The sequence below is a fragment of the Canis aureus genome, chromosome 24 (assembly GCF_053574225.1).
Source record: "Canis aureus isolate CA01 chromosome 24, VMU_Caureus_v.1.0, whole genome shotgun sequence".
NCBI lineage: Eukaryota > Metazoa > Chordata > Mammalia > Carnivora > Canidae > Canis > Canis aureus.
In genome coordinates, this window is record NC_135634.1 from 19,447,901 (window position 1) to 19,460,449 (window position 12,549).

Sequence of the window (12,549 nt, forward strand, 5' to 3'; positions counted from 1 at the left end):
CCCTCAGCCCTGGTCAAGAACTGCCAGGGAAAGGGGTGTGCCTGACACTGCCAGATCTTCAGGTTTCTTGGGGTAGGTTGGAAATTTGGACTTTTATGAAAAAAAAATATTATCTAACATTGATTTGGTGCTTGCCATGTGCCAGCTCTGTTCTTAAGTACTTTTTTTTTTTGAGAGGTGCCAGGATGTGGGTCTTCCTTGCACATTTCCCTCACCTCACTGCAGGGCCAAGACTAAAGTCCTTTTTTATATATGAGCTCATTTAATCCTCAGAGCAAACCTGTTAAACCCATGACATTTTCAAGGCATCTGGGTGGCTCAATGGTTGAGCATCTGCCTTGGGCTCAGGTCATGATCCTGGGGTCCTGGGATCGAGTTTTGTATCAGGTTCCCTGCAGGGAGCCTGCTTCTCCTTCTTCCTATGTCTCTACCTCTCTCTGTGTGTCTCTCATGAATAAATAAATAAAATCTTAAGGAAAAAAAAACCCTAAAAAACCTATGACATTTTCATTACCATCTTCATTTTATAGACAAGAGGTTAAACAACTTGCCCAAGGATCCTGGCTAACAAGCAGCTGGCTCAGGTGTTGAGACCCAGGCAGTCTGGCCCAGAGTTCTGCAACTCTGTGCTAAAGTGCTTCCATATATTGTTATCAACTTCAAAATTTCTAAAAATCCTGTGTAGGCCAACAAAGAGAACCTACCCACAGGCTGCCTTTTTCACCCACAGTGTTCACCCAAGTGACCAGATCTCTTACACTTACCCGATGCCACAGGAGAACAGCCTGGTGTGCTGGACATTTCTTTTTACAAGCTGCAATGTCAGACTCTCATTCTGGAGGTGCCCATCAGATATCAGGAGAATGCTCCGTAAGCCTTGAGAAGGGTACAGTAAATTTAAATATCGGAGCGTTTTCCAGAAGTCTGTATTTCCCATAGTAGGTGTAGCAGACTGGAGGAAATAAGGTGAAAGGTTATTCACTCCTTTGGGGTATATTCACCATTAACTGTAATCACTTATTGAAGCATGTGTCATCGAAAGTTTAGAGATACTGTTGCTGAAAAGATAATTTTTTAAAAATTATATATTTGTGGAACGACTATGCTTATATCTTGTTAGTTTATTTCATATCACATAGTAATTATATATTTTCAGTTAGCACTTATTTTATTTTTTTATGGTTTTCCTAGGTTTACTGGCCTGCACTGAGGTGGTGACTAGTCATTCTCAGCTTGCTCCATTTTAAAAAAGGAAAAAGAAAAAAGGAAACAGAAGAAAACATTCCAACAGTTAATGGTGGTACAACTATGGGTGATTTTTTTTTCTTTCTACCCTTAATTTCTAATTTTTCTTTAATTAGTTCATATCATTTTTATTAATTATAAAAAGGAACTCCACTGACTTATAAAAACTGAAGGACTAAGAGCGTGGTGATAATGGTCTTGGGGGGAGTAAGTTCAGACAATACTACTAAAACTTGATAGGAAAAGATCTAAGAGATTAAGGAAGTTCTTTTACTCACCATAATGAATTCGGTGGGCATATTATTGCTTGCGATGTACTTAGGATATGAAAATAATTCCGTGTAATCTGTGTGATAAATTGGTGTGAGGTATAGCCATTAAATATTCACTTTATTGACCACTGACAATAATGTTTGATAGCTTAACATATAAAAAATTTCACCACAGTATTCCTTTAAATAATCAACTCTAGTGCATTGAAACTATGCACTTTATTGTGCAAAATGTTCTGAGTGAAAATACATGTGTAGACCTCTGTTCTGTAGCAGATGGCTCACACAAAAAAGACATGAGGCATCACAATAGCACAGGCAGCCTGGCCACAGGAGGGACCCATTCTTCTTCCAGGCTCTGGGTACCCCAGCCTTATTTAACCTTTGCTCCCTGCAGCAGCAGACCCTAGCTCCTTCATAAAAGAGCTTGGTCTTCTGCTGAATGGCACAGAAGAATCAATAGGACATGACTGTCCCCTCACTCTACTCGGTGTTCTTTCTCTCATTCCTAAAGTACTTTCTTCTGGTGTCTGAGATGTCCCTGGGCCCCCACCTGGAGGATGGTATTACCTTTCCTCTAAAAGGGTTGATCTGATGTTTCCTGACACCTTATAGATTTCCTACTGCTGTGCTGATTTCAAGTGTCCTGTCCATATCCTTGGGACCCTCTTACATATCAAAACAAGGGTCTTGCATTTGGTTCAGCTGGTGGTAACACTAGTAACATTTATATAGCACTTGCTCTGTCATAGGCACTGTTTTGAATCATTTATGTGCATTAGCTCAGTCGTTACAAAAACACTATGAGGTAGGAACTTATTACCCTTATATTACAGATGAGGAAAAGTTCAAGGGATTTGCCCAAGGGAACACCTAGAGTTAGTAAGTTGTAGTGCTGGAATGTGAACCCAGGGATCTAGCTCCAGGATTCTGGTTCCTGAATTCCTTGTTATGCCACCTCTTACTCCACAGATGAGGTCAGGGCACCAATAGCCATTAGCTCTACTCATGAGTATGTTAATATTATGGAGGAAGCACACTTTGGACTGGGGCCGAAGATCACTCACCTGTGCCAAACTTGACAATGTTTATCTTTTGCTTCTTACCCATCAAGGACAGTGCATATAAAGCAATTTGCTTGGCTTGTAAGAATGTTGCACCCTCCATTGAATTGGAGCAATCAAGACAAATAATCACTTCATTGTTCTTGGTTAGGTCAGGGAGTGTGATATTGAGATTTGGTTGAAAAACAAGCATGCAGGCCTAGAAAAAAAAAAAAGAAAAAAGGTGCCGGATTAATGTTTATTATCACTTAAATTGGTCTGGCTTGTTTATATTAGGGCAGGCATACCTCTGAGATATCACTGGTTCAGTTCCAGACCACCATAGTAAAGCAAGTATTGCAAAAAAGTGAGTTAAGTGAATTTTTTGGATTCTCAGAACATACAAAAGTTATGTTCACACTATACTGTAGTCTATTATATATGCAGTAGCATTATATCTAAAAACAAGTACATATCTTAATTTTAAAATATTCTATTGCTAAAAAATGCTAACCATAATCTGAGCTTTCAGTAAGTCATAATTTTTTTGCTGGTAGAGGGTCCAGCCTTGATGTTGATGGCTTCTGACTGACTATGGTGGTGGCTGCTGAAGGCTAGGGTGGCTGTGGCAGTTTCTTAAAATAAGACAAAGCTGAAGTTTGCCACATCAATTGGCTCTTCCTTTCATGAACCATTTGTAGCATATGATGCTGTTTGATAGCATTTCACCCACAGTAGAATTTGTTTCAAAATTGAAGTCTCTCCTCTCAAACCCTGCTGCTGCTTTGTCAAGTAAGCTTATGTAATATTCTAAATCTCTTATTGTCATTTCAACCGTCTTCACCAGGACCAGATTCCATCTCAAGAAACGACTCTCTTTGCTCATCTGTGAAATGCAGCTCCTTATCCATGCAAGTTTATCATAAGACTGTAGCATTTCAAATATGATAACAACAAAAAACTTTGAAATATTGAGAGAATTACCAGAATGTGACACAGAGACATGAAGTGAGCAAATGCTGTTAGAAATGGTGCCAAGGCATTGTCACAAACTTTCAATTGGTAAAAAACACAGTTCCTGTAAAGCATGATACTGCAAAGCACAATAAAATAAGGTATGCCTGTACTACTTTATGTGCCCAGAGACAACAAAATTTCAATACAAAAATCCAGCCACACAATCTTTCTAAATGATGGACATGTAATTGAGACAGAGTAACAGAGAATAAAAAGTGGCCCACTGAAAAAGCTGATGAACCTTTCTGGGCTCAGGCACACTGCTTCTCACTAGACCTTAGACTTTAATGATAGACTCTAATGCTAGTGTGTATGGCTGGCAACAAAAATCTTATAAGCTCCCAAAAAGGTGGAGACATTAACACATCACTATATGTATATGTGTGTGTGTATTTCATTTAAAGCATATTCAACAAAAAAATCCACATTTATAGAAAAGATTAATTAAAATGTTTTTATTCCTGTTACTAAAGGGGTCTGTAAATTTACCATGCTCTTTTGAATACCATGTTTATCTGTGGCATTTTAATGATGATTTAATTTATATACAACTAATATTTCAGGCATCCCTGCAAGGGATAGATATACATACAAATAAAGCTAGGATTTTCTGAATTTGGCATAAATATATAATTTTTATTGGAAAAGAACTACTTTTAGTTGAATTTTAATTCAACTTTCTAGCCAGGTAATATTATAAAAACAAAAAGAATAAGATTTATTCAACAATATCATGGTCTTTAAGAGTTCACATAAAAAGTAGAATGTCAGAGCTGGAGTTTCCAATGTGTAGGCCATAAACCCCTGAGAGGTCCAAATTTAATACAGAATTAATATCTGAAAATTCATATGGTATCCACAGTCTGAAGAGTAAATAAGTAATATGTCTCTGTTTCTCATATGCATACACTATTCTAAAAGAAATAAACACGCTATTGTGATGACTAAAATATGCAACCTTATTTTTATTAATCAACCAATACTTAAAATATAACTATCATATAAGTTTCAATTAAAAAAATTTCCCCAGCTTTCAGATATAATTGATATATAACATTGTATCAATTTAAGGCATACAATGTCACAATGTGATATGGTTTGATGTGCAACTAAACCACAATATGGTTTAATAGCACATCAACACCTCATGTAAGTTTTGTTTTTATAGTGAGAACATTTAAAATTTACTCTCTTAGCAACTTTCAAATACAATATTGTTAACTATAGTCACCCTGCTATATGTTAGATCCTCAGAAATTTCTTATGCCTTGTGACTGGAAGTTAGTACTCTTTGACCAATATCTGTCTGGCTATCATATGTCTACAGCCATGTATCCATTAGTGGACACTCAGGCTTTTTCATGTCTTCATTATTGTGAATAGTGCTGCAATGAATATGTCGGTGCAGAAATCTGTTTGAGATAGTAATTTCATCTGTTTTGGATACATACTCAGAAGTAGGACTTGTTGGATCAATGACTTGGTAGTTCTGTTTTTCATTTTTTTGGGAACCTCCATACTCTTATTGCATAGTGGCTAACCAATTTGTATTCCTACCACAGTGCACAAGGGTTCCCTTTTCTCCATATCCATACCAATATTTGTTATCTCTTGTCTCTTTACAACAACCATTCCAACAGATGTGAAGTGATACCTCATTGTGATTTGTATTTCCCTAATGATGAGTGATGTTGAGCATCTTTTCATGTACCTATTGGCCATCTGGATGTTTTCTTTAGAAAAAAGTCTATTTAGTTCCTCTGCCCAGTTTTTCATCAGATTTTTTTTTGTTGTTGTTATTGAGTTACATGAATTCTTTTTTTTTTTTTTTAACATTTTATTTACTTGAGAGAGAGAGAGAGAGAGAGAATGAGTGGGGCAGGGAGGATCAGAAGGAGAGGCAGGCTCCTCACTGAGCAGAAAGCCCTATGTGGGGCTGGATCCCAGGACCTTGGGATTATGACCTGAGCCCAAGGTAGACGCTTAACCAACTAGCCACCCAGGTGCCCTGAATTACACAAGTTCTTTATATATTTTGGATATTAACCCCTTATCTGATATATGGCTTGCAAATATTTTCTTCCATAGGTTGCTTCTCCATTTTGTTGATGGTTTCCTATGTTGTGCGGAGGCTTTTTAAGTTTGATGTAGTCCCATTTATTAATTTTGGCTTTTGTGGCTTGTGCTTTCGGTATATCCAAAAAATCATTGCCAAGGCCTATGTCAAAGAACTCTTCCTCTGTTTTCTTCTAGGAGTTTTATGGTTTCAGATCTTACACCTAAATCTTTAACTCATTTTGAGTTAATTTTTATGAGTGGTGCAAGGAGCTTAATTTTATTTGTTTGCATGTAGATATCTAGTTTTCCCAGCACCATTTATTGAAAGGACATCCTCTCCTCATTGAATATTCTTGGCTCCCTTGTCAAATATTAGTTGACTGTATATGCATGGGTTTACTTTTCGGCTCTCAATTCTGTTCCAAAGGTCTGTGTGTCTGTTTTTATAACAGCACCACATTGAGTTGATTATTAGAGTTTTGTAGTGTAGTTTGAAAACAGGAAGTGTGGGATGCCTGGGTGGCTCAGTGGTTGAACACCTGTCTTTGGCTCGGGGTGTGATTCTGGGGTTCCAGGATTGAGTCCCACATTGGGCTCCCTGTGAGGAGCCTGCTTCTCCCTCTGCCTATGTCTCTGCCTCTCTCTCCCTCTCATGAATAAATAAATAATATATTTTTTAAAAAAAGAAAACGGGAAGTGTGACACATCCAGCTTTGTTCTTTCTCAAGATTGCCTTAGCTATGCAGGGTTTTTTGTGGTTCCATCATGAAATAATCTTTCAATTCCTGTTTCTTCAATTTCTTTCATCAGTGTCTTGCAGTTTTCAACGTATATTATCTTTTACCTCTTTTGGTTGAATTTATTCCTAAGTGTTTTATTATTTTTTTTTGGAGATACTGTAAATGGGATTGTTTTCTTTATTTCTTTTTCAGACAGTTTGTTGTTAGTGTATAGAAATGTAATTGAGGGTGCCTGGGTGGCTCAGTTAGTTAAGCATCTGCCTTGGGCTGAGGTCATGATTCTGGGGTCCTGGGATCAAGTCCAGCATCAGGCTCCTTGGTCAGCAGGGAGTCTGCTTCTCCCTCTCCCACTAGCTATCCACTCTCTCCCCCACCCCCACCGCTCATGCTCTCTCTCTCACGCTATCTCTCTGGTAAATAAAATAAAATAAAATAAATAAAATAAAATAAAATAAAATAAATATAACTGATTTTTGTATGTTGATTTTTTATCCTGGTGTACGATCCTTTTGATGTACTGCTGAATTCAGTTTGCTAATATTTTTTTAAGAATTTTTGCATCTATGTGAACGAGGGATATTGGCCTATAGTTCTCTTATAGTATGTTTACAACTTTCCTGAATTTGCTTATTAATTCTAACAGGTTTTTGGTGGAATCTTTAGGGTTTTCTATATATGACATCATGTTATCTGTAAACTGAGATGCTTTTACTTTTTCCTTTCCATTTGCATCCTTTCATTGCTTTTTCTTGCCTAATTATTCTAGCTAGGACTTCCAGTACTACACTAAATAGGAATGGTGAGAGTAGGCACTCTTATTTCTGGTTTTAGAGAAAAAGCTCTATTTTTCACCATTGAGTATGATGTCAGCTGTGGGCTTGTCATATATGGTCTTTCTTTTTTTTTTTTTTTTTTTATATATGGTCTTTCTTATGTTGAGGTATGTTCTCTCCATACTCAGTTTGTTCAGAGCTTTCATCATGAAAAGGTGCTGAATTTTTCAATCATTTCTGCATCTACTGACAGAATATTTCATTTTATTTTTTATTGACATACATTTGACACATAATGTTAGATTAGTTTCCTGTATACAGGATGCCAATTTGACATTTTATATGTTATGCTATATTCATCACATAGTATAGCTACTATCTGTCACCATACGCAACTTCAATAGCATTAACTATACTCTCCATGCTGTCCTTTTATTCCCATGGCTTATTCATTTCGCCACTAGAAGCTTGTTGTTCTTTAGCATTCTTTCATTTCAAGAACTCCCTTTACCATTTCCCATAAGACAAGACCAGTGGTGATGAATTCCCTTAATTTTTGTTTGGGAATATATTTCTCCTTCACATCTGAAGGACAGTTTCACTGAGTTTATGTTATATTGTGATTTATAAGAAATACATATTTGGTCAACTCATATATATATTTGGTCCTTGTCCACTGTTTCTGGCTCACATCTCCCCAAACCCTTGCAATTTCCTAAGTGATGAGGGTGATAAAGGTGTCTTTTGTTTTGTCACTAAGGCAAGGTTTGGACCCCACCAAAGAAGGGGGGCCAGTTGCCAGAAAAATCAACCATGTGATTATAGACTTAGAACTTTCAGTCCTACCCCCAGACTTCTTGGAAAGGGAGAGGGGCTGGAGACTGAATCAATTGCCAATGGCTCATGATTTTAATCAATCATGCCTGTGTAATGAAGTCATCATAAAAACCCCAAATCATGGGCTTTGGAGAGCATTCACATTGGTGAACACATGAAGATGTGGAAGAGACACGTGCCTGAAGAGGGAATAGAAGCTCCGTACCCTTTCCCCAGACTTTGCCCTCTGCATCTCTTCCATCTGGCTGTGCCTGAGTTATATGCTTTTATAATAAACTGATGACCTAGTAAGTAAAACGTTTCTGAGTTCTGTGAGCTGCTCTAGGAAGTTAATCGAAACTGAGGAAAGGATTGGGGGAATCTCTGATTTATAGCTAGTTGGTCAGAAGTACAGGTAACAACCTGGACTTACATGGTATGTAGGGAAGCCTCCCTCTTCCCCTTGAAATTGGTTCCAGGAACCCAAAAGAATAATATTCTTGGTTGGCAGTTTTTCCTTTAAGCACTTTGAGTATATTATCCCACTCCTTCTTGATCTCATGGTTTCTGCAGAAAAATCTGCTTATGGGGTGGGGGATTCCCTTGTATGTGATGAGCCATTCTTCTTTTGCTGCTTTCAAAATTCCCTCCTTAAAAAAATTCCCTCCTTGTCCTTTATTTTTAATGTTTTGATTATGATGTGTTTTGGAGTAATCTTCCAGCTGATTTTGCTTGGGGTTCTTTGTGCTGCCTGCACCTGGATGTCCATCTCTCTCTCAAGATTTGGGAAGATTTTAGCTATTGTTTCCTTAAATAATTTCTTTGCCCTTTTCTCTCCTTTCCCGGGCTTTCCTGAAACGTTCACTTGCTTGACAGTACTCCATAATTCATGTATGCTTTCTTAACTCTTTTGCATTTTCTTTTTTTCCTCTAATTTCAAATGATCTATCTTCGAATCCATTGATTCTTTCTTCTGCATGATCAGGCTGGAGCCAAGTAGAAGGCACTTTCAGGATATTTGGAGACATAGATGCGGCCAGGACCATGGTCAGCAAGTTAGCTGCCTGGGGGTAAACCTGCCTTCTCAAAATGGTTCTACTTGGTTTGGGGCACTAGGGTTTCAAAATCTCCTTAACTGGATCCCAAAGCCCCTACATGGCACTTTGTCCATAGATAGATGTCAAATAATTGTTGTTGAGGAGGGGATACATGTAAAGGACATCTTGTTTGGCCATCTTGTTGATGGCCAACTCTCATTTTTTATTCTAATAAGAAGAGATTCTTCATCACAGGCACACAAATTGTCTTATAGCCATAAATAATTTTGTATCTGTTTTTACAGTATCAATATTTTAAAACTATAAAAATATACAGACTAACCAATGTAATGTCTGAAGGCATATTTTGTTCTTGGTGGGGATTAAGGTAAAAACTACAGTCATAGGGAAACATGCCACATGATGGACTTGGTTGAAACCTCAGAAGTTTGTTGTGTCTGATTTCATAAGTATTTTTAGTTATGAAATCTTGAGGTGATGAGAGCTCATTTTGTAATTCTAGTTTTTCAGGACTATCAGCAATTTCCAAATTTTAATAATGTATTCTGAAAAATTTTTTCAATAGCGTCTCTCATTTTTTAGTAAAAAGTGTCATACCTCGCTTTCCTTTTCTGGATGTTTTTCAACCCACATTCTTGGGAGATATGCGTCAGACAAACCAACATGAAGAGTGAATCCATCACTGTCTAAGGAGCTACCTTCCACGGTGCTAATTACAGCTTTGCAGTCTGTCCTCTACAAAACAAACAACAAAGATAACAAAGTAAGTAATGGAATAATACCATATGATCAGTTTGCAGTTACCTCTCAAGTGGCAAACCCTTGCATAATTTATATAAGTGCATTAAGAATCAACAATTTAGGGACGCCTAGGTGGCTCAGCGGTTGAGCATCTGCCTTTGGCTCAGGGCATGATCCCGGTCCAGGGATGGAGTCCCACACTGGGCTCCCTGGGAGGAGCCTGCTTCTCCCTCTGTCTATGTCTCTGCCTCTCTCCTTGTGTCTCTCATGAATTAATAAATAAAATCTTTATAAAAAAAACAACAGTGTAGTAATAAATCTCAAAATTGTGAAATTTTTAGAAGTATGCCCATTATCATATCAATTACCCTCCTGAAATTCTAAGGTTGATATACATAGTCAAATTTAGAAATTTCACACAGCCTCAAATCCTGGATCCAAAGATTATAGATCTATGTATTCAGGCAGAACTATCTGGATATGGCAGTAAGTATACTAGATAATCATAACTTAGAATAGTGAAAAGAGAAAATTCAACAGAAATCTTATAATTATGCCTTATTTGTAAAATAACTTTTGAAGATGTTAATGATAAGCTTTAAAATGAAGGCAATGTTGATAGATTGTAAAATAAATTTTTTCCTTTCCTATGTGCTCACCCCTTTGCAATGATGTGACTTTGCATCTCTTCCTGTCAGGAGATGGCACCTATTTTTCTGCCCTTGAATTCAGAGTTGGCCAATGTGACTTGCTTTCATCAATGGGATATTGGCAGATGTGATGCAAGAGGCTTGGAAAACATTCCAAAGGGGCTTGCCTTCCTCTGTTGCTACTGAGAACTTTTCAATTACTCTATGAATGAACCTGAGCTAAACTGCTGGATGAAGAGAGACATGGTCATCTCCCCAAATGACATCAGATCAACTGCTAGATATTAATAAGACCATTCTAGATCATCCTGTCCCAGCCAAGCCAGTGCAGACTATTAGAACCACCCAGCCAATTCACAGAACTGTGAAAAATAACAAATGTTATTACTTTATACCATCAAGTTTTGAGATTGCTTGTTATACAGCAGAAGCTATCTGACGCAGAGGGTCTCTTTTTCAGGATGGAATAAATGTATGTGTTTATCTCCATTCCTAGTAAAATCCTAAGACTCTCTACCATAAGAAGGAATCAATTAAAGGGTATAAATCCATAAAGATATGGAGAATAGGAACAAAGACAATAGCAGTTGAGAGAGGTCAACAATTTAAGAAAAAATTGAAAGTTGATAGGGGCATGGTAAGTGACTTAGCCAGAATGGAGGAAACTATTACCTGAGTCTGGTGGGGGACTACAGCAACCAGGAAAGGCTCAAACCTTGGAGCCTACTGCAGGAAATGGCGGTAACTAGCAAGCAGAGTATGCATTAAGTTGCTTTAGTGCAGGCTCCTTCCCTGCCTTAAGTAGCCAAGCAGCTAGCACCAATAGCTAGCACCCTGTTCCCTCATTAAAGGGAATTGAAGATTCATTTCTCAGAGAAATTCAAGCAAATAGCATCCACACCGGGGAATCACAGGCATAGCAGACTATACAAATATAGGACTGCAGAGTAGGGAATTAAGTGTGGGTCCCTCAGTCACTCTCCCCAATCATACTTTAGGAATAACCTAGAGGTGTTCTGAATAACCACAGAAGGGTTAAAACACCACCATGAGCCTCACCATCAAACAGCCAGCCAGCTGCCAGAGACTCCAGTGCAGGACCTTTGGTGCACTCGCTCCACTCACCTCAGAGCATCTAACTAGCTTTCTCATGTCTTAGTTAGAGATGAACATGGAGAGGCCACCCAGACCTTTAAGGAAAAGCGTCTAACACAAAATCTAGAGACAAAAAAAAGAAAAAAAAGAAAAAAAAAGAAAAAAAAGAAAAAAAAGGAAAAAGCCAGAGAAGAAAAAAGGAACTCAAAGAGAAAAGATACAACACAGGGAAGAGAAGAAAAAGACATACTGTGTTTTCAGAGAGACAAGAAAAGAGAAGATAATGCACCCATGAAACACACAAAGACGCTACAAAAAAGGAATACTTCTAGAACAGAAAAGAGCTCTTACAAATTAAAAAATCAGAACTAAAACACAAATTTCAGTGGAACAGTTGGAATTTCAAATCAAGAATATCACCCAGAAAGTAGAACAAAGAAACAATACAATGGTCAACAGGAGAGAAAAAGAAAGAAAACATGAAGCTCATTCCAGGGGACACATGACTGAAAGGCAATACAAAATGTGAAGGAGAGAGGAACAATTTAAAATATATAAATTATATATATATTTTAACAAACTTTCTCAGAATTAAAGGCTATGAGTTATCCAATGAATGCATATCACATTCTTAACTAATTTCAGAATACCAGGAATAAAGAGAAGATCTGAAATTCTCGCAGAATTTAAAACAAAACAAAACAAAACAGACTACACACATTGAACAGGGGATTAGAATAACATTTTTCTCAGAACTAACACTGGAAGCTAGAAGATCATGTGTTCAATATTAGGAGGAAGACGATTTTCCGGATTAGACACCTCGGCAGATGATCAACATTCACACACGGAATGAGGATAGCTCCAGACACTGAGGCCCACACACTCTTACTCAGGAAGTTAATGGAGGTTGTTCTCTGCCAAATGGAGGAAATAAAGCAAGAAAGAGCATAAAGAGGAAAATCTCTACAAAGGAGAATCATAAAGAAAGGCCCTGGGACCAAGCTGGGTTGGACTGGAGAGACAAAAGGGAGGAAGGTC

At 37.7% G+C, this 12,549-nt stretch overlaps 1 protein-coding gene and 1 long non-coding RNA gene across 9 annotated transcripts in view; one reads left to right on the forward strand and one right to left on the reverse strand.

Moving 5' to 3' along the window:
* LOC144295875 (uncharacterized) overlaps window positions 1-12,549 on the forward strand; it is a 59,763-nt gene that overhangs the window by 45,635 nt on the left and 1,579 nt on the right. For 3 of the 6 annotated variants that reach the window (XR_013362997.1, XR_013362993.1, XR_013362994.1), the window contains 3 exons: window positions 1,192-1,312; window positions 3,408-3,675; window positions 9,588-9,785. This is a non-coding gene — a long non-coding RNA (uncharacterized LOC144295875). The remainder of the gene's footprint in view (window positions 1-1,191; window positions 1,313-3,407; window positions 3,676-9,587; window positions 9,786-12,549) is intronic. The other 3 variants (XR_013362995.1, XR_013362996.1, XR_013362998.1) reach the window with 3 other exon arrangements.
* PARP4 (poly(ADP-ribose) polymerase family member 4) overlaps window positions 1-12,549 on the reverse strand; it is a 95,686-nt gene that overhangs the window by 38,237 nt on the left and 44,900 nt on the right. For all 3 annotated transcript variants that reach the window (XM_077868455.1, XM_077868456.1, XM_077868454.1), the window contains 4 exons: window positions 9,620-9,757; window positions 2,585-2,780; window positions 1,524-1,591; window positions 765-952 (listed from right to left, as the gene is read on the reverse strand). In XM_077868455.1, coding sequence (XP_077724581.1) covers window positions 765-952; window positions 1,524-1,591; window positions 2,585-2,780; window positions 9,620-9,757 — 590 coding nt within the window. The remainder of the gene's footprint in view (window positions 1-764; window positions 953-1,523; window positions 1,592-2,584; window positions 2,781-9,619; window positions 9,758-12,549) is intronic.